This window comes from Aureobasidium namibiae, assembly GCF_000721765.1.
Source record: "Aureobasidium namibiae CBS 147.97 unplaced genomic scaffold scaffold_4, whole genome shotgun sequence".
Classification (NCBI taxonomy): domain Eukaryota; kingdom Fungi; phylum Ascomycota; class Dothideomycetes; order Dothideales; family Saccotheciaceae; genus Aureobasidium; species Aureobasidium namibiae.
In genome coordinates this window covers 441,311-466,528 of record NW_013581205.1, presented here as the reverse complement: position 1 = coordinate 466,528, position 25,218 = coordinate 441,311, and the positions used below count along the sequence as shown (strand labels likewise).

General features: G+C 50.2%; 11 protein-coding genes across 11 annotated transcripts; 6 read left to right on the top strand and 5 right to left on the bottom strand.

Moving 5' to 3' along the window:
- Positions 1 to 140: 140 nt before the first annotated feature.
- Positions 141 to 631, top strand: M436DRAFT_61776 (uncharacterized protein; the record flags this gene model as incomplete). Its single annotated transcript, XM_013574219.1, has 2 exons — positions 141 to 146; positions 194 to 631. 2 exons carry the CDS (start codon positions 141 to 143, stop codon positions 629 to 631), a joined length of 444 nt encoding a protein of 147 aa, XP_013429673.1.
- Positions 632 to 861: 230 nt separating this feature from the next.
- On the top strand, positions 862 to 3,835 carry M436DRAFT_61775 (uncharacterized protein; the record flags this gene model as incomplete). The annotated part of the gene is made up of 5 exons (XM_013574218.1): positions 862 to 1,459; positions 1,784 to 2,127; positions 2,169 to 2,580; positions 3,141 to 3,298; positions 3,554 to 3,835. The coding sequence occupies 5 exons, from the start codon at positions 862 to 864 to the stop codon at positions 3,833 to 3,835; spliced, it is 1,794 nt and encodes a 597-aa protein (XP_013429672.1).
- A 1,122-nt stretch (positions 3,836 to 4,957) lies between these two features.
- On the top strand, positions 4,958 to 5,519 carry M436DRAFT_61774 (uncharacterized protein; the record flags this gene model as incomplete). Its single annotated transcript, XM_013574217.1, has 2 exons — positions 4,958 to 5,062; positions 5,118 to 5,519. The coding sequence occupies 2 exons, from the start codon at positions 4,958 to 4,960 to the stop codon at positions 5,517 to 5,519; spliced, it is 507 nt and encodes a 168-aa protein (XP_013429671.1).
- A 452-nt stretch (positions 5,520 to 5,971) lies between these two features.
- M436DRAFT_61773 (uncharacterized protein) lies at positions 5,972 to 7,019 on the top strand (the record flags this gene model as incomplete). Its single annotated transcript, XM_013574216.1, has 4 exons — positions 5,972 to 5,979; positions 6,042 to 6,228; positions 6,399 to 6,473; positions 6,528 to 7,019. 4 exons carry the CDS (start codon positions 5,972 to 5,974, stop codon positions 7,017 to 7,019), a joined length of 762 nt encoding a protein of 253 aa, XP_013429670.1.
- A 2,011-nt stretch (positions 7,020 to 9,030) lies between these two features.
- On the top strand, positions 9,031 to 9,720 carry M436DRAFT_61772 (uncharacterized protein; the record flags this gene model as incomplete). Its single annotated transcript, XM_013574215.1, has 2 exons — positions 9,031 to 9,147; positions 9,217 to 9,720. The coding sequence occupies 2 exons, from the start codon at positions 9,031 to 9,033 to the stop codon at positions 9,718 to 9,720; spliced, it is 621 nt and encodes a 206-aa protein (XP_013429669.1).
- Positions 9,721 to 11,661: 1,941 nt separating this feature from the next.
- M436DRAFT_41696 (uncharacterized protein) lies at positions 11,662 to 13,281 on the bottom strand (the record flags this gene model as incomplete). Its single annotated transcript, XM_013574112.1, has 4 exons — positions 11,662 to 11,706; positions 11,757 to 12,334; positions 12,761 to 13,073; positions 13,159 to 13,281. The coding sequence occupies 4 exons, from the start codon at positions 13,279 to 13,281 to the stop codon at positions 11,662 to 11,664; spliced, it is 1,059 nt and encodes a 352-aa protein (XP_013429566.1).
- A 1,797-nt stretch (positions 13,282 to 15,078) lies between these two features.
- On the bottom strand, positions 15,079 to 15,648 carry M436DRAFT_61770 (GatB/YqeY domain-containing protein; the record flags this gene model as incomplete). The annotated part of the gene is made up of 1 exon (XM_013574214.1): positions 15,079 to 15,648. The coding sequence occupies one exon, from the start codon at positions 15,646 to 15,648 to the stop codon at positions 15,079 to 15,081; it is 570 nt and encodes a 189-aa protein (XP_013429668.1).
- A 1,285-nt stretch (positions 15,649 to 16,933) lies between these two features.
- M436DRAFT_79768 (Six-hairpin glycosidase) lies at positions 16,934 to 19,320 on the bottom strand (the record flags this gene model as incomplete). Its single annotated transcript, XM_013574396.1, has 2 exons — positions 16,934 to 17,952; positions 18,000 to 19,320. The coding sequence occupies 2 exons, from the start codon at positions 19,318 to 19,320 to the stop codon at positions 16,934 to 16,936; spliced, it is 2,340 nt and encodes a 779-aa protein (XP_013429850.1).
- A 69-nt stretch (positions 19,321 to 19,389) lies between these two features.
- Positions 19,390 to 19,821, bottom strand: M436DRAFT_41809 (uncharacterized protein; the record flags this gene model as incomplete). The annotated part of the gene is made up of 1 exon (XM_013574135.1): positions 19,390 to 19,821. The coding sequence occupies one exon, from the start codon at positions 19,819 to 19,821 to the stop codon at positions 19,390 to 19,392; it is 432 nt and encodes a 143-aa protein (XP_013429589.1).
- Positions 19,822 to 20,336: 515 nt separating this feature from the next.
- On the top strand, positions 20,337 to 22,055 carry M436DRAFT_41934 (uncharacterized protein; the record flags this gene model as incomplete). The annotated part of the gene is made up of 3 exons (XM_013574159.1): positions 20,337 to 21,245; positions 21,297 to 21,381; positions 21,433 to 22,055. 3 exons carry the CDS (start codon positions 20,337 to 20,339, stop codon positions 22,053 to 22,055), a joined length of 1,617 nt encoding a protein of 538 aa, XP_013429613.1.
- Positions 22,056 to 22,560: 505 nt separating this feature from the next.
- M436DRAFT_61767 (uncharacterized protein) lies at positions 22,561 to 23,379 on the bottom strand (the record flags this gene model as incomplete). The annotated part of the gene is made up of 1 exon (XM_013574213.1): positions 22,561 to 23,379. One exon carries the CDS (start codon positions 23,377 to 23,379, stop codon positions 22,561 to 22,563), a length of 819 nt encoding a protein of 272 aa, XP_013429667.1.
- Positions 23,380 to 25,218: the final 1,839 nt, after the last annotated feature.

Below are 25,218 nucleotides of genomic sequence, written 5' to 3'. Positions count from 1 at the left end.
CTTGAACTCCTTCTTCCACATCAGGGATCTTCGCGTCGACACGTAGATTGACGACGCTCAGCCCCCTTTTCTATTACTTACATCTCAACCACTCGCCACGTTGCTGTCCAGCAAGTCCTTCTGCACCAAAAAAATCCATTATGGAGGTGAGTCTTTTCTACGTTTTGCTCACGTGCACGGCTAATTTTATCAGAAGACCACTCGCCTCCAAGCTCTCCTGGACGAGAGACTTGCGGAACTGAGGCACGAGGAGCACAGCCTCAGAACCAACATGCAGAAATGGGTCCTTCTCACCGGAATGAACGACCACATCAAGACCCAGATTCCTGAGGTCAAAGACCCCATCGACTTGCTCTCTGCTGAAGCCCAGAGTCTGCTCAACGCCAGCAGCCTTGTCATGCATCACGACAAGCACTGCGTTCAAGTCCAAGCCAGAATGAACGCCAACTACAAGAGAATCTGCGAGATTTTTGAGGAAGCCCAGGGCGTGCTCGATCAGTTACAGCTGATTGACAAAGATTACCAGAATTGGGCCAACCTCAAGGGTCTTCTCAGCGGTCTTAACAAGCCTAGATATGACTGGGGAATGATTATCAGAAAGCTCGCCTCCATCATCCGCCAGCTTGGCTGATCGACTTCGCATGCCATTCCTTCGAGATTCCCTTTGCGCCGGTGGTCAGAAATTTCACTAGAGGCAGTCCGGTTCACAACTACACCGCGCGTTTACACACACCTTCTGTTACATAAAAGTCCACGTTTCTCAATCAAATTGCTCTACTACTCTGCCATAACTCCGCTTTGCGAACCCAGATCTGTGCCCACCTTTTGTCTACTCCGTCTTCAACTGCGTCAATCGTTACGATGGCTGACACCGAAGTGGACGCTGTCACTATGCTCACCCAAATCATCGCACTGCAAGACAGCACCTACTCCACTTCGGCAGTCCCCAGAGACGTCCCACCTCGTCAGAAACCGTCCTACGGAATCGCCATCCACCAGCTCGACGATCTCAAGACCAAGAACATCTTCAACCTCGACGATCTCGAGACACTTCAGATCGAGATCGACAGACACCTCGCTGAATGCAACGATCATCATTTCCAGATCACCCAGTACAGATTGGCCTTTGGCGCCGGCAACTCTCCAATCTTCACCTGTCCCGACGGTAGTCTCAATCACGACAACTCAGTCAAACTCGACTTGGCCACCAGAGTGCTGAAGTTCGACACCAACAGAGCTAAATCGCTTACCACTTTCTACTCTGCACAGAAGGAGTTCTTCACGTTGATTGAAAAGTTCAAAGAGGTGGAGATGGAGATTCAGGAGCTGTTGCGTGATCTCATCGAGCATGGTATCACTTCCCAGAACTTTCGCGACGAGATGCAGGAATCAGAGGCCAGAATGGTTATCATCGAAGAGTCACGAGTCAGAAGAATGGAAGGCTGTCTCGAGTGGTTGAGTGAGCTTCTTTGAAGCACTGATGGTGGCTGCCATGCTTGCTTGCGAGCTTTCCTCCTGCCCTTTTCTTTGCTTTTCTCACCGTCTGCAACTTCCGAGCTGTTGCACTTCGACTACATTCCCTTAGCATACTGATCCAATGGAAGGGCTCAGTTCACCAGCGCATCTTTTTCACCAAGCTATCATCTAGATTCTTGCATCTACTCCACGCAATTCAGGTCTACTTTGCCTCCCTTCTTCATCTGTTTTCAATCATCTCAACCCATCGACGTTCTGAATTCGACTCCGTCTCATCTATGCAAGCTTACCTGACTTCACTGAGTAGTTAGCGTTCACCCGCTCCTATCTGCCATTGCACCTACCGTCTCGTCTTCATCAAACTTTGTCAAGATCCTTCTTCATTCGTTAGCCGTCTTTCACACGACACAACCTACGTGTGCGAACTACTTACTTGCTTCTCAACAGCTCTACCGCTCCTTTACAACCTCTGCAGCTCTGCCACTCCTCTACAAAGTCTTCAGCATCACACCTCCGAGAGTTACCATGGATATACCAGCCATACAAGACAATACTGCAGCCGCGAAGACTGTAATCCCTCAAGTCAAAAACGATGAACAATCGAGCCCAGAGATGAGCCAAACTTTTCTGGCGCGTTTCAAGAATCCTGAGGTATGATGTTAGAATCCCCCCAAACTCACAATGCTAAATAGGTGCAGAACAAAACCCGTGAACAACTGGAAGCTCTGGTACAACGCTACCAAAGAATGGAAGACGAACGCCTTCGGATGGTCGCTGAGGCAAGAACTCTTGTCGCGAGGCGAGATGTACTCCACACGAGCATCATGTTGATGCAGATGTTCCACGCTCTGGATGTGGCAGGACTTCCGAAGACTGATGTTCTCACGGACCTGTCGGCTGAACAACTCCATCGACTCAATGAAGTACTTAGAGACGACGGTGATTTGGGCAGGATGACTTGGGAGCTCTACCAGATACATAAGAGGATGCGTGCATGCTACGATTTCGCGGAGGAGCTCATGAGTTTTCGGGAGGAGCACTTTCACCTACGAAAAGAGCAAGAGGATACATGGAACAAGATGACGAATGCGATCGTAGCTGGACGTACGTCCATCCGGAATATGGGACGTGAAATGTTCAAGGGTCTCCACAGAGGACAGAGTTTGGCCGAGAGAGTGGTTTAACATCCTTCCCGCCGCCAGAAAAACAGCCTGATCTACCATCATTCGGGCTGTTTGGTCGCACAAATGCTTGCAATCAGTACTCCAAAATGTCTTCAAGCCATATACAAGAAAGCTTAAAAGGACTGAATTTTCTCTCCATCATTCCTTGTCTCTCTGTTCATCCATCAAGGTATCACTGCACTCTCAAAAACGCTCATCACTTTCTCATTCCAGCGATTCGCAAGCAAAGCTCAGAGTTCTCTACAGCATCAATCACATACACTGGGCTTCTCCGTGGATGTCGTTGCAAATCATCACTTGTAACATCCTCACTTATCACCAAAGCAGTAGGACATTTCAAGCAATCTGTGTTCACTTTCGTCAAGCGATTTTATTATGCTCCATTCATGCAGAAGGTACTAAACTCACTTTGCTCCTTTACCAACAAGACCTCTTCGTGGTCTTCTCTTCCATTCTTCCTCGGCATCTGAACTTTCTCAGCACTCCTCAGGAAGTTCAGGATGGAAGATACCGGTGATCTGGCTGGCCGTGGCGACACCACTTCAGAGAACTCAAGATTTCCACGTGGTGATCTCATCCAAGACAAGGCCAAAGACATGGTGGCATCGAATCTGGTCACACGCATCAAGGACTACAAAGTATAAAGTGTTTCCGACTTTCCTCGTGACCTCGCTGACAGAGTATAGAACAAGACTCCTGACGAAATCGATGCCATCTTGCAAGAGTACCACGAGGCAGAGCAACACTTGAAGCAAAGGGCAGCTGAAAGCAGAGGCTCAATCGCGGATTGCGAACGCCTTCTCAGCAAGATTCGCAGCTACCAGACCGCGTATAGGTTGAGCATCGGCAGGCTCCCGTCAACTACAGACTACAGTCACTGGTCCGGAAGATAGCTCACCGGACTCGCACTCGCTATGGAGAATGACAGAAAGGCCGGTGAAGCAACTTGGGCGCTATATCAGATACAAAAGAAGTTGTACAACTACTGCAATGCCTGCGAAGATCTCGTTACTATTCTCAAAGAGCATTTCGTGTGCAAGGATGAGGATGAAGTTCAAGACCGGATCGAAAGGCTCGAATTCGTCAAGATCCGCCGCTATCTCACCAGAGCATTGAGCCGTAGAGTGGTCGAGTCACACAACCGCCTCATTGCGATATGGGACGAATTCTCTTGACTGCATCCACAGGCGTCAGTCTCCCTCCAGCTTCAGTGAGAGCAGGATATCGAGAACCATACAAACAAGGGAGGGGAAAGAAATGGAGCCAGGGTCACATATAAGAAAGTTTCACTGTTTCTATCGGCAGAGACCAAAACAGAAGCACAAGATGATGTAATCTAGACAAAGTATGCCGATAGAAAACAACGGGTTCTTCCCAAGGTACCCCACAAAGACACTGCAACAGTTGATGTTTCAGAAGTAGTGTTTGTCAGGACTAGAAACTCCAATATTTGCTGCTTTAGCAGAAAGGATGGATGGTTGGAGAGATTTGTGATCGTGAATGCTGTTTGGCCGCGAGGAGCTTGCTGTATCTCGCTACGAGGTTGATGTGTACTAACATTTCCTCATAATGTATCTTCGAGATCGAAAAGTAACACTATCAAATTATCAGAATGATTCTAAGAATCTGGATGTAATCACATCTGGAGAATCAGATTACGGATCTACGTTGGGCTTATAGAAACTTGCGGTTTCTGATAATGTATGCCATATTCGAGCTATAGGAGAGGCTTGGCGGGAGTAATTTTTTTGCGCTGGGAGTTTGGAAGCATCTGCGCATTTGTACTGATTAGCGGCGGCTCGACTTTTGATCTTCCGGCCCCATTGGTAAAGTGGTCTCTCACCGCGCATTTTCCGTCAAACCTTCTGCTGCACAACTTTGCTTCAGTTTTTGATCTATATTCTTCTCGACTCTGACTATACTGTTGAGTCTAGCAGGCGTAGCGCATCTTCTTCCCGTTTACAGCAACAGGATCATATAGGTAGCCTCATCATCTTCCAGAAACTCTCACTCGGATTCCTTGCGCGTAGTGTCAGCAACTGGGTAACTCGTTTCCTGATCATCACAACACTATCTCCATCCTTCACTTGGATCAGCCTCCTACCTGGTCCAACAATCGTTAGCGAGACGTTCACTCGTCGACTTTCGTACAATACGAACTTCGCTGCATTGCAGCTCTGGAAGTATCTTGTCTCCACGCGTCTGCTTGTCCTTGCTAGTCCACTCCTGCGACTCAGCTAACACAACTTCGCGTAGCCTCTCGCACAACTGATCCATCATCCAGACGACTTCTCAACATGACCGATGCATCGCATGGTATCCAAGAGCAGAGTCACGAAGCTAACACTGATATGGCACATCGCTCCTCTCAGCCCGGCGGTGAACCACGAAACTTGGAAGATGTAAGTTCGAGTGAGTCGAGTCTGGAGTATATCATCTGACATTCTCATGATTCAGTCCGAGGTGAAGATGGATTTTGAGACCGCGTTTGCACATATGCAAAGCCTTGTCCGTATCTGGAGAGAAGACACTGTTCCCAGAACTCGTCGCTACAACAAAGCAACTTCCGGCTATCGAGATGCCGAAACGAACGTCTACTTCGAGCAGAACATGAATCGCATGCCTCGAAATTTGAGGATCATCGATCTCGACTCTGTCACTGATATTGAGATGTCTCGTATTGGGATGATGATCCATTGGGAAAAGCAAGCTACAGTTGCTTGCTACACTGCGATCGGGATCCTCCGATCCGAGATGATCCAGCTGAACGAGATCAAGAAGCTCTGTTCTTATGATTTGGAGCTCGATGAAACCTCCAGACAAGTCGAAGCACGCAGGATTGTTGTTTCGGTTTACTAGCTTTCAAAGAGTGAACCAGGGCCGAACAGACTTAGGAAGACGCGACCAAGGCGTTCATCATGCATGGTAGCATGGCAAAATGGTTATGGACTCTTCAGACGAAACGAGATACCGAACAGATACAACCATCTAGAGAGGACTCAGGATCAATCATATCTTGATACAAGTGGGTCAAGTCCACATCACTCATACCATCTCCTTGGGCTCTTCGATTTTTTCTACTTCCAAAATCTGAAATTTTCCCAATCATAACTTACCTTTCGATTGTGACCAAGTATAAGAGTCTGAGCTTTCGTAATGCATCGCTACTCCATGGAGAACATAGATCGTATAAACAAAATTCGTCCGATGCGCGCCGGCCTGTTATTGTTAGTCTTGGATGTTTCTATATAAACATCAATCCTTGGGTACATGGGACGAGTCAATGTTGTTTGGGCGTGTTGGCAAACGAGATGAGTTGGTCAGTACCACGCATCACTTCACAATAACCATTGTTCTCGAGGTTGATACTCACCAAGCTAGGTCCAACACCAGCAAACACATCTTGTCGCTCCAGCAGCCCCATTCGATCAATCTTGCGACATCCACAACAGCTCAAGTCGCCATGAGGGGGCACGTTATCTCAGCCGCAGGCGATGTCATCGTCGAGCCCATCGAAGAAGCAGTCGTCATATACGACAGATTGCTCAAGGAGCTACGCAAGTTCATGGTGAGTGGCTTTCTTTTTGGTCACTCTGTCGCTCGGTCCAAGGTAGCGGACGATTTCACGTGTCACACACGATGAAGACATACTTCGACTGCCCTAACATCTTCGCAATACGCACATCCTCCAAAACTGTATCAAGTAGTTCTCGAAAAGCTTTACTGACCATCTCCCAGGTGAATCGCAAGGCCGAGCCTGGCAAGTCTCATGGCCTTGAGTTTACCATGTTCACCATCGACAATGGCCTTCAAGTAAGTGACGTGTTCAATCAAATGAAAGAGACGTACTCATGTCCCGTCAATCAGAACATTCTCCAGGGACCAGAGTATCGCTACTTTGCATCCCTCGCAAACAGACCCGGCCCAGACTCTATCGAAGCATTCAACCAGATCATCTCCAAGACCACTCAGCAAAGCGTCAACACAATCAACGCAATGCTCCCTCACGTCATCTACAAGATCTCGGATTCTCCAGAGACTCCCGTCACCCTTCCCAACAAGATGATTGATGCAAGCCCAGCTGAGCTCTTTGAGACGATTGTCCCTCGCCTCAAGTTGGGCAACGACATCCACATGACCTTCAAGAGAGTCGGCAAGGTTACTCTTGACAATGTGCAGCGCTTGAAAGAGCAGAACGAGATCTGGCTGCAGCTCTGGGAAGGCGGCTTGGAGCAATTCGAACCTATGCTCGTCAGACTCAGCTTTGATCAGGTCAAGAACGCTATGCTGAATCTGGAAAGAACGACGACGGCTTGCCTGCGTACTATCCACACTCATCAGATGAAGAAGGGCTGGTAATATGAGGTCTATTCTTGTGGGAGAGTTGCCAATACAAGATAGCTCTGAGTATCTTGATCAAAACACAGCGACTCGTTCGCTGCTTCTAGAAGATCATTTTCTCGCGGAGTCGGACTATGAGGAGGCTGGGGACAGTGCTATCGTCAATACTTCCGACTGCTATAGAAAGACACAATAATCCCAGAATAAGAAGACATGACCGACAGAAGCTACATTTGGGAAGAATAAACAAGAAGGAGTAAGAACAAAGATTGAATTGGCAGGTGAGGTCCAAAAGCTGATGACTCAGCACGCCAAGACGATGCACCTTCCTCTTGTTCAACAACGGCGAGCTTGAATACTCGCGGACGTGTTTCCAATTGGTATTGCTGTGCGAGAGCCTGTACCTCGTATTTTCACGTGGAGGGCTCTCTCAGCTTCAGCTCGTTGATACGATTGCTTCTCGCTCTCGGCCGCCCTTCGTGTCTCAACTCCATGACGAGCTAGATCCTTGATCTCGGCCACCATTTCGGCCTTGATTATTGGTTCGTCATGGTGAAGCATCGCAATGGCCCCCTCGAGCACGGACTGATCGTGACGTAAGTGTTGCAGGATTTAAATCGAGTAATGCCAGTCATTGGCGTGTTGTTGAGCTTGCTGATAGCATATCTGCTGATTATGAAGCTCATGGTTTTGATGTCGCTGTTCCATTTGTAGATGTGACTGAAGATAGCTCTAATCGGGTTTTGTAGCTAGGAAGCTTGCGAGTCGAGCGCCTTGGGCTGAGGTCGTAGTACTTTATCCATCGGTTGATACTCGATCTGTTTATAACGGTGCTAAGCTAATTGATCACTGACATATAGGCATGCCTAGAAAGCGATGAGCGGTCGTCTCGGCCGCACTTGGATGCCGACAGGAGGAGAAGACATGAAGACTGGGCAAGAACGCTGCATTCTGTGCCAGTGTTAGATACAAGATTCCTACAGATCTCTAGAGACGATATACGTACGAGTTGCTGACCAAACCCTGGTAGGCGAGTCTCGGTCATCAGCTGCACTGCTATTTGCTTCGGTGTTAGTCGATCTCTTTCGGGGGATGAGTGAGAACTACCTCGTACTCATCATGACCACTATCATTGGCCTGTTCATCATGGATCATTCTGGTCGCTGCCGCTTGCTGGGACTAATGTTGACTCAGACCGGAATGTCTCTTTCTTGATTTACAATGGACCCAAGAAAAATCGACTCCGAGACTTGGCCCAAGAATCCTCATCTACGTACCTATCAACGACAAGGTCTAACAACAATCGATAGAGTCGAAGATCACCTGCACGAAAGGGGCAAAAAACCAAGCCGCTGTTGCGCGACTAGGGAAAACCCCTACCCGCTTGGAGAGTATTCTACCTTTGCAAGTCAGAGCATAAGTCGTTTCCGCATGCCATGAGGTTCGAACAGATGACCTCCAGTCCACGGAAACTCCTCCGGAGTTTTATCGCAAAGTGTGGTTCCCAATTGGGCCAACTTACCGTTTGCTGAGGGCCATTGTGTCTCACTGGACTATAGTGTACCAAGGGGGAGTGAAGGCGGGGCCCTAGAAATAAAGGCGATCCTCGACGCTCTCACATGAATTAAGGGAGGTGGGTAGACTGCCCTGGTGACTGTCACTTCCATCTCGGAATTCTTGGGTTCGCCCACTATATAGAGTGGCCGGTCACTGCTGGATCTGAGAGTCACTCGAGGCCTTTGACAACGAGATCCAAGAATCGACCATGTACTGCACTCTTGATAAGCGCGCAAACACTTTGATGTTGACAAAGCTTTCACGATGCACAAAGATCATGGAGTTTCTTCTTTCTGCGTATGAACATGGAATTCAGATGAAGTAGCATTGTTCAGAGCCCGTCATCCTTGGCAGTGCAGTTGTACCGTGTGGTAGTGAATGTGGCTACACTGTGCAGATGCGCATCCTTCCTTATAAGAACTTTCGTTCACGCGCACCTCTTTCTTCATCACACAGCTTGCAGATCACCATCATGGCAGAAGAACCCTACGATTCTTCCATCGTGTCTGGAAGGTCGCCTGGCACCGTTTGCTATGTTGCCGCCCTCGACCCCACCCGACGAACCCCTTCCCCTGAGCCTTTCATTGAAGTGAGTCGCTTTTCCCACTCCAAGACTTGGTCAGTGGGCTGACACGTGATGTATAATTCCGATGATGAGACTGACCACGATCCCGCCTTCTCTTTGTTGCTCGAGGAATTCGAGAGTCTGAAAGAGACCTTCCAGAAACGATCGCTTGCATATGGTCATCTGAAGTACGAGCTACGCCGCGTAGTCGCCTATTTCAAGCACGGGTTCCCTAACGGCAACGGAGTTGCAGAACTTCTCCTTGCTGTTGTGGACATTACCAATATACCACAACACATTGTCGATGAAGTATCTGCAAACCGTGCTAGAATGGACCGTCGACAGAAGGAATTCTTTGGTTCTCATGTCAAGCGAGTCAAAATCATCTTCGAACGGCTTGGGCTTCTTCTCGAAGACAACAAATCTCTCCTCGACAAACTTCGAGTTCTTCACTACCCCATCGAGGAGACCAAGCATATCACACGCCGCGACAAGCTGGTTCAAGCTCACAACAATCTCGACTTCCTGATAAATGACCTTTGCGACGAAATCTCGATCATGTTGTCATCGAGGCTGGTCGCTAAATTCTCAAAATGAGCATCATGGGCTGCGCCCATCAATCTCTAGCTTCACACAAAGATCAGATCGTTCTTGCGTTTACTGTCGACGGTCGAGACATTCGGGGCAAAGAACAAATCTCTCAGAAGTTTTCCCACTGCTACTATTTCTGCCTCTCCATAGTCCACTCGCGCATGCCATTGAAATTAAGTTATCTTTCACTTTCGAACGTGCTTTCCTCATCACTTGCTTTGAAGCTGTTATCGATACTCACCAAATGTAGTCGGGGGTTTCATGTGCTTGTTTGCTTGCTTGCACTTCACTTCCCAACACCCTTCACTATCACTTCTTCCATGTTCCATCGCATGAACTGCTTTTGTCTACTTGTCCTTCCTCATCACCACCACCTTCCAATCCTCCATCAACCTCCAATACCATACGCACCCATAACCTGCAATCCATCACCACCATCATCAACATATCAAACACGATGAACTCGCCCAACGCAAACCGTGCCGCTGCCGCCATTGCGAATAATTAAATTGCTCGAGACGATCGCCCCATTGCGAGTGCCGTGACTCATGTCCAAGACATGTCACTCACCTCTGTGGACAGTAACGAGGCTCACAACAAGGATACTGACTCGTCGGCTGGTCTTGGACATCATGTTACCGAGGATGAGCAATTCGAAGTAAGCAAGTCGTTCCATGGTCAAGAGACCGAAAGCTCACAACAACATGCTAAGTATCCCAGCTCGATAGACTTATCAAGACGTGCGACCAGTTCACCGTTGAGATGGACATGTTGTTGCTTCAACTGCAGAGACTCATATCTAGACGCGCTGTATATCGCGACCGGCCAATCCGATTCCCTATACATGCCGTGGAGATCACATCTGCCTCTTGGACAAGAATGCGTCGATGGAAGGGACGGCTCTTGGCCGAGTAGAAGTATTCTGAATGGCTCAGCCCCGTCCAAGCACGCTACAAGATTACCCTCCATTCTGTTCAGACCGCTCTGGAGCTTCATAAAAGTTTGTTGGAAAGCGCAGCCTACCAAGGTAAGCCTGATGATCACAAAAAGGCGGTTGCTGCTGTACTCGGCTTGGAAGAGAAGACTGCTTCATTCAACAGCTACGTCCGCCGCATACTCCATGCCGTTTTTCTTCCCAACTCAGAGGCTCGGCGATATATCAGGACTCTCCAACGGAATCCCCTTGGGCTCAGTGCATAAGCTACAGGACCGGCCAGTACATCGTTGTTCAGGCGCCAGGATCGAGAAACACAGAAAGTGTCACAGTCTGTTGACCAACTAGATCGCACGGCTCCAGCACTTCTCGCACGTGGACGCAGAATCGCTATATCTGCCTCGGGGGCACAAAGCCATCATCGCCGAGATCGATCTCCTCGAAGTCGGCAACTCAGAGGTGATGTACAACCTCGAGTCTATCTTCCCGCTCTGACTAGACATTCTATCCCCAAGCCTGAGCCTCTCAATCTCCTTTCTGACTACTCACTCTACTTCCATGTCATTTCTATCGAATTCAACAGAAAGGCTGCCGTTTCATTCACTCTTTACCTTCTCTAGCATAGTTTAAAGCACAATCTCATTTCCAGAATTTGTTCGACTCGCATTTCGAATGCTGTGGCAAATCCTACAATCGTTGCCATTGTTTACAGGCACATTGCCCACAGAAGAAGCATGAAATGTCAATAGATGGACAGTACAACAGTAACATCGATTTTGTATGACATATACTAGAGTTTAAAGCTATATTGTTACAGGGAAATGAGTGTATCTGGTACATATGGTATGAGAAAGGAGAAAAGTGTCATGAATGAAAGGCAAGGTGAGGAGCGACAGTATATATACTGCACTCAAGCAAGTCGTCATTCCTCACCAGGAGGTGTAATAGTGGTTTCGTAAAAGCCTTTGTGTTGAAAGACTTGTCATTTGGATTTCATGCCTCAAATGCTACACTTAGCAGGAGGTGATGAAGAGACCAATGGGAGAGGGGTTCCAGTCCTGCGTTTCGTTAGTGGTAATTCAGATGTTAAAGGAATCGAAACTCTTACCTCGAAGTAGGACAGGCTGAGACCACCAGTGCTGCTAGCAAGGATGGACAGAGTAGTGCCAGCTGCGCAAGCACCGGTGGAAACCACGTAGCTGTTTCCAGGGGTGACATTGGCAACGGAGCCCAAGTTGCTCTTGACAGCAGGGCAGCTAGCGTAGCTAACGCTCAAGGGAGCAGGAGAGGTAAGCTGGTCGAAGTTGATGCCGCCAGAGCCAGACATGGTGAAAGAAGAGGTCTGCAGGTCGGCCTGCTTGGGGAAGAGGAAGACAACGCTGCACTGCTTTCCGGCATAGCTGGAGGGGATGTCAAAGTTGAAGACGGTGCTGTTGCTGGAGCTCAGGTAGGCGAAGTACTGGGTTCCGTAGGAGGTGCTGGGCTGGTCTTTGTTGACAGGGATGATGGCATGAGGGGTCTGGTAAGCACCAGTCAAAGAAGTAGGGCAAGCGCCACCATTGCCGTTTCCATTGCCATTGCCATTTCCATTGCCGTTGCCGTTCCCGTTTCCGTTTCCGTTTCCGTTGCCAGTGGAAGTACCGCTGGGAGCAGGGACTGAGGCTGGGGGTGCCGAGGCTGGAGGTGCTGAGGCGGGAGGTGCAGATCCGCTGGGCATGCCGCCACCATTGGTGGCTGCGCAGTTGGCAGGACAGCTAGTGACGTAAACGGTAGTGGTCTGGTAGACAGTCACAGGAGTGTTGCCGGCAGGAGGACCTGAAGCTGGGGGCATGGAGGCAGGAGGCATGGAAGCGGGAGGCATGGAAGCGGGAGGCATAGATGCCGGGGGTGCCGATGAGGCAGGCTTCGAAGCGGGAGGTGCAGAAGAGGCGGGCTGCGAGGCTGGTGGAGCAGATGATGCGGGCTTGGAAGCAGGAGGAGCGGATGAGGCAGGAGGGGCAGACGATGCAGGCTTGGAAGCAGGAGGAGCAGATGAAGCCTGAGAAGCAGGAGGTGCCGAGGACTGCTTGGCTGAAGAGCTGCCAGAGCCGTTGGAGCCAGCGCACTTGCCACCAGTGTTAAGGCCGATTGCGACACATCCGGTCTGGGCACTCGAGGTGGTGGTGTAGATGTTGTAGCCACCATTGTCACCAGTAGCGCAGGCGTAGAACTGGGTGTTGCCGTTGTAGGTCAAGTCACCATTGGAGTTGACGGCAAAGCCAGTAGTGGGCGAAGCGCCAACATCACATTGGAACTGGGTAGTGGGAGGGGTCAGGATACAGCCACGGCCATTTCCATCAGTGAGACCACCGTTGTTGATGCAGTAGGTTCCCTGTCCATTGGCGAGTCCAGAGGTCTGCCCAATCCTGTTCTGGCCATCGCCAAGCTTTTGAAATGTGTTAGCTCATCTTTCAAACAGCAGGAGGGTGACCATTGAAGTCGAGATTCGCTCAGAGTGTATAATAACTCACTTGGCCAACGACTCCGCTCTTACCACCAGTAGCAGTCAAAGAGAAGCAGCATTGATCGCGAGCGGTCAAGGTAGCGGCGGAGGCGCCAAGGGCAAAACCCAAAGTTGTGTATACGTTCTTCATGTTGTGTATCAGTTTAACGAAAGAAGCTGAGAATGTGATGGCAGAAGAATCGATTTAAGGCGAGGGAAAGCAGACGTCTTATATGAAGCTTGCGAGCGCTTGTCCGGCAATAAGAAGGACCTGCTTGTGCTTCGTACTCCTCACGACGAAGCCATCTTCGATCATCACTCATCCAAGTGCTTGACTTTGAAGTCGACGAAAAGCATGGCTTGGCCAATGACACCAAGCAAGCGTCAAGCATGGTGGCTCAGATCAAGCAGACAAATCCGGGGAAAGCTTCGTTCGAACAGTGGCAAGGATCTGACCAATTGGAAGAACCAAAAGTACGTGTCGATCGAATATGCTTGCGGACGCGAAGGTTAACTCGGGCATGGCGAAGGATATGCTTTCCACATTGGCGATATTGAGGGACTCAAAGACCCACATCATCCGACCTTTCCTTCCAGTTTTTCTCCCCAAGCTCTTTTCATTGGTGTCTGAAGCAGCTGTCAATTGAGACTGCATTAACGGGAGTACTGGCACAGTATTGGAGATCTTCAGGTACTTGGAGGAAGATTGGCCCAACACAAGACGGGATGGGTGAGGTACGGCCTTGCAGGTACTCGTCATACAAGCCATACGCGTACCTGATCATCCAGGAACGGGACGCATGTCCGCAAATCGGATGCGCGGAACCACCAAGATAGGTACGAGCGAACGTGGGGAAAGCCGTTGGAAAAGTCTGGGGTTGGCAACTGGAAATGTGGACCGGAAAAACCTGTAGATCGAGGACCTGGGTACCTGAGGGACTTTCATAGTGTTTGTTGTACCTGATGAGAGGAATCGATGATGCAGAAAGCTCGTGTCGAACTCGATGGTTGCGGACTGGATGTGTTGACTGTCATGATTGGATACAGTCGGTGGAATTGACTCTCATTAGGTCAACCTTGAAGCATGTCAGCCCACTGCCAGGGACCAGCCCGGCGTAGATGTGAGAACGACTGACCTCATAGGACCCATGGAAGGGTGTCAAAAACAAATCACCTGGAACGCAATCACAACCGACCCGCAGGTTCCTGGCGAGCCGTTGTGTCTTTGGTGTACCGTCTTGCGCCGTCGTGAACACTGCTATCCGCAAAAACATACGATTTGCCAATTGGATGTTTGCGAGCCTCGTAAACAGTCCTCGATCCGACTGCTGCCAGGTGTAAAGTGGGGTAGCAAGAACAACTCATAGGAATCGTCATAGCACATATCTGTTGAGTAAGAGAATGAGATGCGCATGCTCTGGACTACTTGACACACAGTCAACCTTCGTCGAAACCATAAAGCTTGCCATTGCAAGTGGCTCAGACGGGAGCCCATCGTGACACAGTGGAATGGGTATTCGAACATGTGTCGTAATCAGCAACCAGGGACACCGAAGAGATGTGATAGGTGAAGAACAGGAGCATTGTCAATCTGGGTACCTGAGACATGGGCCGCGGGTCTCAGAGATGAACCAGATCCGAGGGCAGAAAGAAACGCGTGGTTGACCAGAAAGGGAAGGGACGCGAGACCAATGAACTTCTGCTTTCTTGCTCCGCGGTAAGGAAAGTGACATGCAAGGCAGGTGCGTGGGAGGACTATTTTTACAACTGTATGACGCGGTAGGTATTTGTACATATGTGGGAAGCGGCCTGAAGGACGTTCCTGCCTCTGTGGCTCAGCTGGATGTTGGCGAGCTGGAAAGAGAGGGATAAGCTTCAGAATCAGCAACGACAGCGTCCAGGTGTGTAGACATACCAATGATGGGCTGTGTCGGACGACACGACGCGATCACTTTGTGTCCAAGAACTGTCTGACAGCCTTTGCGACCTGAGACTTCTCGACGGCCTTGCCCTCGAAGATGCCACCAGGAGCCAACAGCTTCTTGAGCACATCGCCCATGACGACCTTTGCACCTTGGGCCTCAGCCTTGATGCTGTTGATGGTGCTCTGCACAACCTCCTTGATGTAATCTTCACCCACAGTCTCGACGTTGCCAGCGTATTCCTCCAACACCTTGATGGCAGCATTTTCCTTTTCCGTCAAGTCTGCTCTTCCAGCGTCGGAGAACTCCTTGGCTGCTTGCGTGGCTGCCGACGTACGCTTGCGCAACAGACCCAGGAGCTTCATGTCTGAGTCGAGAGGCTGTGCTGTCTTTGCGGCGTTGGTGACTTCGGCCAGCAGACCGCGCAATACGTTGAGACGGTTGGTGTCTTTGGCCTTCATGGCCGTCTTCAGGTCGGAGCGGAGTTTGAGAAGTAGCGGCGGTGCCGAAGAGGGTGCGTCGGTCGCATAGCGATAGCGGAAGCAGAGCTGAGCGCTCCTTAGTACTGGTCGACTCCTTGCTGTGATTGCCTGCATCTTGTGTGTCTGGTGTGATTAAATGAACATTTGTTGCCGTCTCTTGTCAATTTGTTTGTTGAGCTCGGACCTCCACCACCCTGCCCTCGTAATCTTGTCATCGTGCGAATGCCATGCAAGTCGCAAACCCCTCCAGCACGTGTGAAAAGGAAAGTCTAGATATTTCAACGCTGCTCTGATATTACTCTGATCATCTACGAGTCTACCCTGAACACGTAGTCAGGGGCGATAAGGAGCTCAGAACCCCTCATCGAAGGACGAAGGTGACTTTCGTTGGCAACCTTCACCATCTCATCTACATCGACTTTCGGAAGCATTACCAACAGGAAAGCTTCAACTCTCAAGCACCTCCCAACATCCATATCACTGGGGAGTATGATTCTGTATATAATATGCTCTTTCAGCAGTTGAATCTGATCACAACATCTGCAGCAACAACCTCAGCCAGCACCAGCCAGCACCATCGCACCCACACTGCTGGCACCGTCGTCGATCAAAGATCATTCACAACGGCCAAAGGCGACACCCGTTTCGCCAATCGGGTCGTCCTCGCCTTGGGTGCTCTGATCGTTGTTTTGTGAGCGACGGTGGGTGGTCCTGACCCGTTTGCAAGCCGACAATGACTATTCAGCATCGTTTACCTTTCTACAAAATCTTTAACTAGCAGCCCGTCGGCTTACACAATGTATAACAAGCTCCACCCAATTGAACGGGATGATGGTGCAAAGATGCCGTCGAAAGTGACCCGGTTGACGAAAGGCAATCTCTAGACCTTTGTGTAGACTGACAATGTAACCGCGGGCAACTATGTTCGTATTTGCGATATAATCAACCACCAGTCCGTCGACTTGCACGACGTAAAACGTGCATCGCACTGTCGAAAGAAGGCACTGTATCAAGCTTGAGGCAAGAACGACCTTGAATGGCTGTCTCCATGCCCTTTTTGCAATCCGACAATGAATCCCTAGCCCTCGTGTCCGCTTCTAGATGTTGTCGATCGTTTTTGTCAAATTGCACGATGTATGACGTGCAACACATGCTCAAATGGAGCAACTTTTCTAAGTGTAAGGCGAGAGTGACCCGGTTCAGCGAAAGGAATGCCAGCCTCTAGCATTCAATGATTTTGCACAAAGAGACCCGGCACTGTGGGTACGCTGATACTGGCTAATGTTAGCTAGAGTTGCAATTGAGGCAGTTGTGATGCGACTCCCCTGCCCAAAGAGCAGCTTAGATACAAGCTAAACAAAATCACCTACAACTAAACAAAGCATGAGACTCTCATGACCTAATGGTTACTTGCCCAACTAGCCACCCAAGCCAACGCACTACCCCAATTGATAGCCACCTCATTAGTACTATAACTGTTCACGTCATCCACATAGCAGAATTGACCCACACAACCCTTCAACACATCATCAGCAGGTGGATCCGCAGGACTCTCATTAGCACCACCAGCCATAGCTCCCTTGGGTGGTGGCGGAACAATAGGATCTTGGACGATCAGACGACTGAGTTCAGCAGCATACAGGCGAGAATGTATGTTGCTCGATGTCTTGGTGCCATAGCCGTGGACGTAGGATTGAGAGATTGCGTTGCGGCCGAAGATGTAGTCCATGCCTGACAAGGCAGAGGTGCGGTAAGACGTGTTGCGCGAGATATCATAGGCCGTTGCGACTACTTGAATGCAGTTGAGTTGGTTGCTGTTGCTGCCCCAGGGGTATGAGGTTATGTAGACATCCGTGGGTTGTGTTTGCTGGATAGCGATATACTGATCGGCGCCTGTCATTACCGACTTGATGATTGCGTTTCTTCCAGTGATGTTGTTCGGTACAGCGGCAAGGTTGAGCTGTGCTATCGCCTGCATGGACGACCATCCAAAGCCACCGTCAGGAAACAGAGTCGATGCGTTGGCAGTGTAATAGTAGTTAGATATGACATCATTCTCAAACTGAGCTTCAGAGGTCGTGATGTACATCTCCGCAGCTGCCCAGTAGAACTCATCTCGCACATCGTCATCGCTGTATGCACCACCTCCGAGGTCCCAATCAGTACCTGGAGCGTAGATAGCAGGATTGGCTTTGGCGGCAGCGTAACCTACGCGGGCAGCATCCAAGCATCTTTTAGCAAAATCGGCGTCGAACAGACCCCAGAGTCTTGCACTCATAGCTGCCGTGGCTACCATATTGAGAGTTGCAGCTGTGGATGGGCGATGAAGCTCTCTTCGTTTGGGATCGAGGTTTGGAGGTGTTGGCAATGGCGTCCATTGGTTATCGTGCATCTTATGATGGACAAGTCCTGACATGTCTGGTACACGTTAGCAACGGCAAATGATCTGTCTTCGTGATACTTACCAATATATGAACCATTAAATAGCTGGGGCGGAGAGTTTGCAGGAACTTGCATCTTGAGCATAAACTCCATTTCCCAGCGAGCTTCATCGAGGAAGTCAGGGTAGCCGTTGTAGCGTTCTGGTATCCTCAAAGACCCATCACTGACCGGCTTATACTGTAAAGTGTTGTTTGTTGTCCACAACGTTCGTTCGTACGCCATCAGGATTTGAGCCGTCGAAATGCCTCCGTTGACAACATATTTACCCTGATCTCCAGCATCATACCATCCTTGCGATACGTCGAGTGTGTAGTTGCATGTCCATGGTTCGAGATATGTGACATTCGACTCCCAAGCATACTGACAAGGTGTCACGACATCGCCTTGATTTGGGAAGACATTGACATGACCGGCTGGCCGAGCATATTGCGATCCAACAAGCTCAGCATCGATGGCAATACCACTACGCTGCTGGTAGAAAAATTGCATCGCATCCTGAGGGAGTGTTGTGTACAACTGGTCCGATATGGCAAAAGGATAGCTGGGTTCGCTACCATCTATTTGCAGACGGAAGTTGGCGCCTATGCTAGTGTAGTTCGTGAAGTCAATAGTATGCACGTTTACGCCAGATGATGTATCGTTGCCGAAAGGGAATGTCCGGCCAGATGAAACCGATGTACCGCTACTGTTCTTTAGATGCCATGTCAAGGACGAGTTGCTTTTCGAGACCAGCGTAGCGAGTTTTGGACCATTTGGCAGGTAGCCGAGCTGGTTGATCTTGATCGCTCTTCCAGTGTCTTGGAAGTACGGCAAGCGGTTGATACGATGGAGAGATACATCGCTGAGACAGATCTCGTTCGTGAGATTGTTGCTTCCACCAAGGAAGAAGGTCAACGTAGAGTTATTTTCTTGATTGGCAGGTGAAAAGATGAATGAGAAAGGTCCTGGAATCGTTGTCAAAGGGACCTGGGTGGTGTTCAGGTTGGGATCGACTGGAGCGCCCCCAGCGGAAGGATCATAACCATTCGTCTGGATCCAGATGTTGACGGGTTGAGCGGCGTAGGCGGTGAAATTCAGATAGTAGATGTCGTTCTTGATCTGAGTAAAGTTTTGAGTGGTCTGGATGTAGCTTGCTTTGGCAGTAGTGTTGGCAGGAACGATGACGCAGAGCATACCATCCTGGACAGTACCAGAAGGTTTGCTCACCCATCCTGGAGTCCCTTTGGTGAAGCTTCCATTGTGGACAAGATTGGGTGTGCCCAGAGCATTGTTTTCCACCGGGGTTTGGCTGCTGACCAGAACAGGAAGTAAGGAAGTTAGCGGTAGAAGGAATCTGGAGAGCATAGTTGCTACTCTACACGACAACAAGATACTGATGGATGATAGCACTTAGCTTCAGACACTACTACCTCTCTACTTATAGCAATTGATCTTGCCGGTCTGCCTTTCAGCCGCGAGCCAGCCACAACCCCGCAGGCAGACAGGCAGGGCCATTGACTGCTGCATAATGCTGAGATGGCCTGAGGGATAGGGCACGGAGCAAGTGGTGGCAAGACGAGTTGAATGTGTGTGCGGGGAAGATGTAGCGTGGGAAGAGCGGCTGGATCTGCGGCTAAATACATAGTCAAGATGCTGCGTATGGAGGATGTCGTTTAGGCAGAGGCGAAGCAAAAGGATGAGGTTATGTTCTGAGAGCAAAACGTACAGCAGCAGGGATTCCCACGTGGTCACCCACCGTAGTACTAATCTGCCGTTCAACTGCTTATGTATGGCAGAGCGGACGGGATGCCCAGTTTTCAGCTGACTGTGGCCGTACGTGGTGGGAGGTGTAATTTTAGTGAACATATACTCAACACTTTGGTTCGTCATGCAGCAAGATGTGATTAAGACAGTGTGCGACGTGTAGTCCGTGTGGTCTGTGTGCAGGTCATCAAGACAGAAGGGAGAGAGTGCCGCAAACCAGGAAACAAGGCATAAAGTCGCAGTAAGGCGGAAGAGCGATTGGATAGAGAAGGACGGCAAGGAGGTTTGACTTGTACAGTCATTGGGTGTCGATGGGCTTGAATGACGTTTCTGCCTTGAATTTGGGCGCCGACTTGCAGCTTGGACCGCGACTGCTCCCCGTCGCGTACCTTCCTGATTCTGGACATTTCCTGACTTTTGCACAAGCCTGGTCTTTGAGAGAAGTCGAGTCTCAGAAACAAGAAACAGCACAAAAAGCTTCTCGGAAAGACGTGTCACAAGAGTCGTCGGGCATCTCTGCGCTGCTGAAGCTTACACCCCAAATATCCCCGCGCTACCAAACTCACAACCGTTTCTACCAAACATCCTACCCGTCAGGGTCAGAGACATCCTTCGTCATGTCGCGCTCGCAATACGGCCGCCATTCCAGCAACGACCTTGCCTACGGAGAAGAACCCCAAGCACAACGATGGGACCGCGACCGCTTCGAACGCTACTCACGCAGACCTCCTGCCCCTGTCGAGGAACGCGAGACTTTCCGATTCACCGAACATGACCGCCCAGGTCGCCAAGATATACATATAGAGGAGAGAATCGACAGAGGTCCGCCTCCTCGACGTGAAAGAGATGTTTTCGCCGAAGACTCGTATGGCCCTGCTGCCAGACCCCGTCGTTCAGACCGTGAACTCTTTGGTGACAGAGACCCTCGCGAGCTTGCCGACCTCCAGCTCGCACCCTACAGGAGAAAGTCGATCATCGATCGTGATTTCGAGTTTCGCGAGACCAGGAACGTCCCTCGTCCAGGTCTACAGAGGAGGCAGAGCAGTCTCGACACCTTCGACCGTCGACCACTACGTCGTTACGAGCAAGACGAGTACCGCATCCCACCTGGCGTTCCGATCCCACTGCCGCGTCGACGCTCTCCCTCACGCGGTCCCCCCGGCGGCTGGTACGAGGAGGAGTACGAAGATGTGAGACGCAGAGACTATTCTCCGCAGGATTCGTATCGCGATGTCGAAATCATGCGTGAGAAGAGCGTCCATCGCAGACGCGGAAACCGCGATCGGGCAAGAAGCGATGCTCGTAGTTCGACTACCAAGCGCAGTGGACGGACCACTCGCAGCTCTAGCAGTAGCAGTAGCAGCAGCAGCCGGAGCAGTGTCACCGAAGTCAGTCGACGCAGCAAGCACAGTAGACATGGCAGTCCCAGTCCGCCAAAGATTGGCAAGAAGGGAAAGACTCGCATGCCCAAGAGGCTGGTACGTAAGGAGGCCATCATCAACCTGGGCTATCCTTTCGAGGAGGAGGTGAGACTCTGTCGACAATCAATCATCAACATCTCAGCTGACGGCGAACAGGAGGACTTCATTGTCGTGCAGAGAGCTCTGGACAAGGAGCACATTGACGAAGTCATTCGCATCAGCGAGCAATACAAGGAGCCGAGTAAGTCCATTTTCTATGTCAACGCATGTGTCCACTTGCTGATGGGAGCAGAAACCAAGACGTACCGTTACGACGAGCCCGCCGAGGAGCACTATGAGCACCTCAAGACCGAGTGGATCAACCCTCCCAGCGTTCGTGCACCCTCTCCTGCACGCTCCTCTCGTACTCGCCGCAGTTCTCCAGCTCGTACAGTTCGCCACCCATCGCCCGCCCCGCCTCCACCTCAGCCACAGACTATCTACATTCGCGACCCTCCGCCCGCTCCTCCTCCAGCTCCTATCTATATTAGAGAACAAGCTCCTGCTCCACCTCCTGCTCCTATCTACATCCAGGAGCCAGCCCGGCCTGTTCCACCTCCACAACAACCCATGACTATCGTGCTGCCCGAGCGCCGCCGCGAACACAGCCGTGACGTCCACGCCGAAGTCCGCGCCCTGGAAGCCGAAGCCCGCGCTCTTCGTCTCGAACGTGAAGCCCAACAACACCACCATCACGGTCAAATCATCGTAGCACAACCACAACAAAGTGGCTACGAGATGGTCGAGTACAGAGAACGTCGTCCCGACCGAGGAATCGTCGAATATGTGGAGCGGGACAGAAGTCCCAAGAGAGAAGTCATTCGTGTCGAAAAGGACCGGAAAGGTAGGATGGCGCTTGTCAGGTCTGCGCGGTGATCGGTGTGTCTTTTTCCTGCGTAGACCGCACAGTATATCTTGAACATCTGGCTGACTCGTTCTTCATAGCCGCCGAGAAGGAGAGAAAGCAGGCTAGAAAGATTGCCTTGATGATGGCTACGCTTTCGTGAAGTCGAACTTTTGCATCCAGCGACAACAACGCAATTCTTGCAAATCTGCGGCGAGGTTTCATGTTTTTGGTAATAGCTTGCCCTTTGGACATGTATTGACGGAAAGGTCGGAAGCTGGTCTTCCTGTTTCTTCCAAGCGAGGCGCAAGTGCAGAAGGATGGTTGTTCCCTTTCCAAATTCAAGCAAGTAACGAATCTATGATGAGTAACATCTGCAATCATTTCCAACATTGATTTGCAAATGATCTGTATTTTCCCTAAGTCGTTCCCGACTCTTCACACTTTTGTCATTTGCAAACACAATGCCATCAGATTGCTGTATATACATAAGACCATGCGATACCAGACTCTCAAACTCAAACCCCGTCTCCAGCCCTATATCGTACTCCTCGACACATCATTCTTATTCTCATTCGATCGTCCAATTCTCTCCCTCTCATGCTCCTCGTCTTCCTCTTCCTCTGAGATCCTCGGCACCATAACGATATAACCAGAATACCGCGATGCATCAGGCACAACAGCCGCGACTTCCTCAGCTATGCCAAAACCACCAATAGCAGAATCTATCCCAACAACAGAATCATTACGAGGGTTTAACTTCGACATCACAATCGCCAATCCATCCATCAGTTCCGCAAAATCGGGAGTCTCGAAATCAGCAGATGTGTGTGAGGGTGTGGTGGAATTATCTGCAGACTTTGAATAAAGACTCGGCGAGTGTTCGTGTTCGCCTGGAGATCTTTTAGGTGTGGGATGTAAGGGAGGTACGATATCCTGGCTTGCTGATATGTCTTTGGGGGTGTGATTGCGTCGTCGTTCGGTATTGATGGCGGAACTGTTGGAGCCAATACTGACACGCTCGTCTTGGGGACTAGTTGCTTGAGCGGATTGCTCTAGTTGCTCCTTCATAAACCGTAATACGGGTTGGATATCGAGTCTTGGGCCTTGAGAAGTAGTGGCTATCGTTCTTGGCTCCGGGGGCCCAGACGGCATTTGTTCCACCATTGATGATGCCTGGTTTGGGAAATCACCTGCTGTGATTGTTGAACGGTGTTGCTGACCAGCCAGAGTAGCTCGATACTGTTGTTGCTGCTCCTCTCTCCACAGATATACAACGACTCTTTTCTCAGCTTCGACAGTTTTCGAGTGGCGTCGACTGAAGTACCGAGCCAATTTGGATCTTCGCATGATCATCTCTAGAGGTGTGTTCCCCGAAGCGTGGTTTCAAAGCTCTGATTGGCATGAGCGTATCAGATGCAGGTTACTTCTTCATGCTTGCTCGGTCAAGATTGATGTCTGCAGGGATGATGGCGACGGTGGGATAGAAAGATTCCTTAAGCCAACCAAGGAGACAGATCGGCGCCACCTGGGGGTACTTGATCGTTGGTGACTATGTCAATACCCAAATCGGCAGTGACAATGTGACGAATGCAGGTATCGAGAGCTAGAGATGGCAGTCGTTTCCGAGCCGGCCAGAACGGGCCCCATGGGTGCGAGGAGGACATCTTGATGTTTTTACATTGCGTGTGCAAAAGGTCGAGGCTGAATGAGTTCAAGATCCAGACCGAGAAGGTTCAAGATGCGCAACCCTAGAAAGGTTAGAAGGTACGATTGCGTGGAGGTGGGGACGTCGAAACTTCCGGATTTCAACCACTACCCGGCATACAATATTTCAGCCTCATTGTTGAGCGTGGGACCCATAGTGCCAGGTCGCAACTGATGCTCGGAGACTTGATAAGATCAAAGATTGCAAGAGCATGGTGCATTGAATGTTTAGAGTCAAGTCAAGGACTCCAATGCAAACCTTTAACCGGAAGCAACCTAAGCATACGGCACAAAAACGCCGGCAGTAGCGACTTTCGAACCCAAAAGCCATCTATATCATTAAGCAAATCACGGGCCATCAACCATCTTCTCCGGACTGGTCGAATACACTTCTCCGCAACGAGGTATCGTCCGGATAGTGAGAGTGTCCTAGGCCGTGCTGCCGACCTCGAGACATTCGCTCACGCTCATGTTCTCACGATCTCGGTACAGTGTAACCCATGGGGACTGTTCATCAACGTCTGAGCAAACATAAGCTCTTGGTTGTAACAAGTACAAGAGAGGCAAAGCGACTTTCTCCATCAATACTTTTCCATTATCACTCGACTGCATCGCCTTCGCGACTGATGGAAGATGCGCCTAGTCGGCTATCAGCTCGCGAGTGGATGGATTCAGTGGCCCTTGATACAACCCCGATCTCCATGGGACACAAGCTCTGACATGGTGTCGGTGTTCTGCCTGCTAACATACTGTAATCTCCTGTTCTCGTCGCCATTCGAGTGCTTTCCATCAGTCGACATGGCTCTATGACCCTTCATTGACTCGGCTTTCGGGATTGATGACGACTTCAATCCCTTCGACATTGAGCTGGGAAGCTGCAAAGGAGATCTGCAACGTGAATAATAACTCATAGGGAAGGATATGCGGTTCTGTTGGCCAGTGCCATACGATCGTATTGTGTACTGTGATCTCCAATTGTCGAATTACTTATATACACGACCATCTGAACCAGACCTTCCAACTTGACCACATCTCCCAACTTATACCATACTCCTCGAATCATCAGTCTTCCTCGAACCAGACTTTTCTAATTTCTCCAACTCGTAATCCTCGTCATCGTCCTCTTCCTCCGAGATCCTCGGTACCGTCTCGAAATACTCCAAATATCGCGACGCCTCTGGCACAGTAGGTACAGTTTTCTCAACTATGTCAACTTCAACAGCAGAAACCGTGTTGGGGTTGAGTCTCGATTCCACAAGCGCCAATCTATCCATCAGTTCTTCAAAGCCAGGAGACGCAAAGTCGGCAGAGATGGGCGAGTGGGTAAGACTGATAGAGCGACGCAGCGAGTCTGAGCGAACACTGGCAGAGCGACGTGAATGGTCTGATCGGATGCTAGGTGAGCGCCTAGATTGATCCATAGATGCTGCAGGTAGTGTGTTCAAGGGCCGCTCAACGTTCTGGCCTGGCGAGATGCCTTCGGAGGTG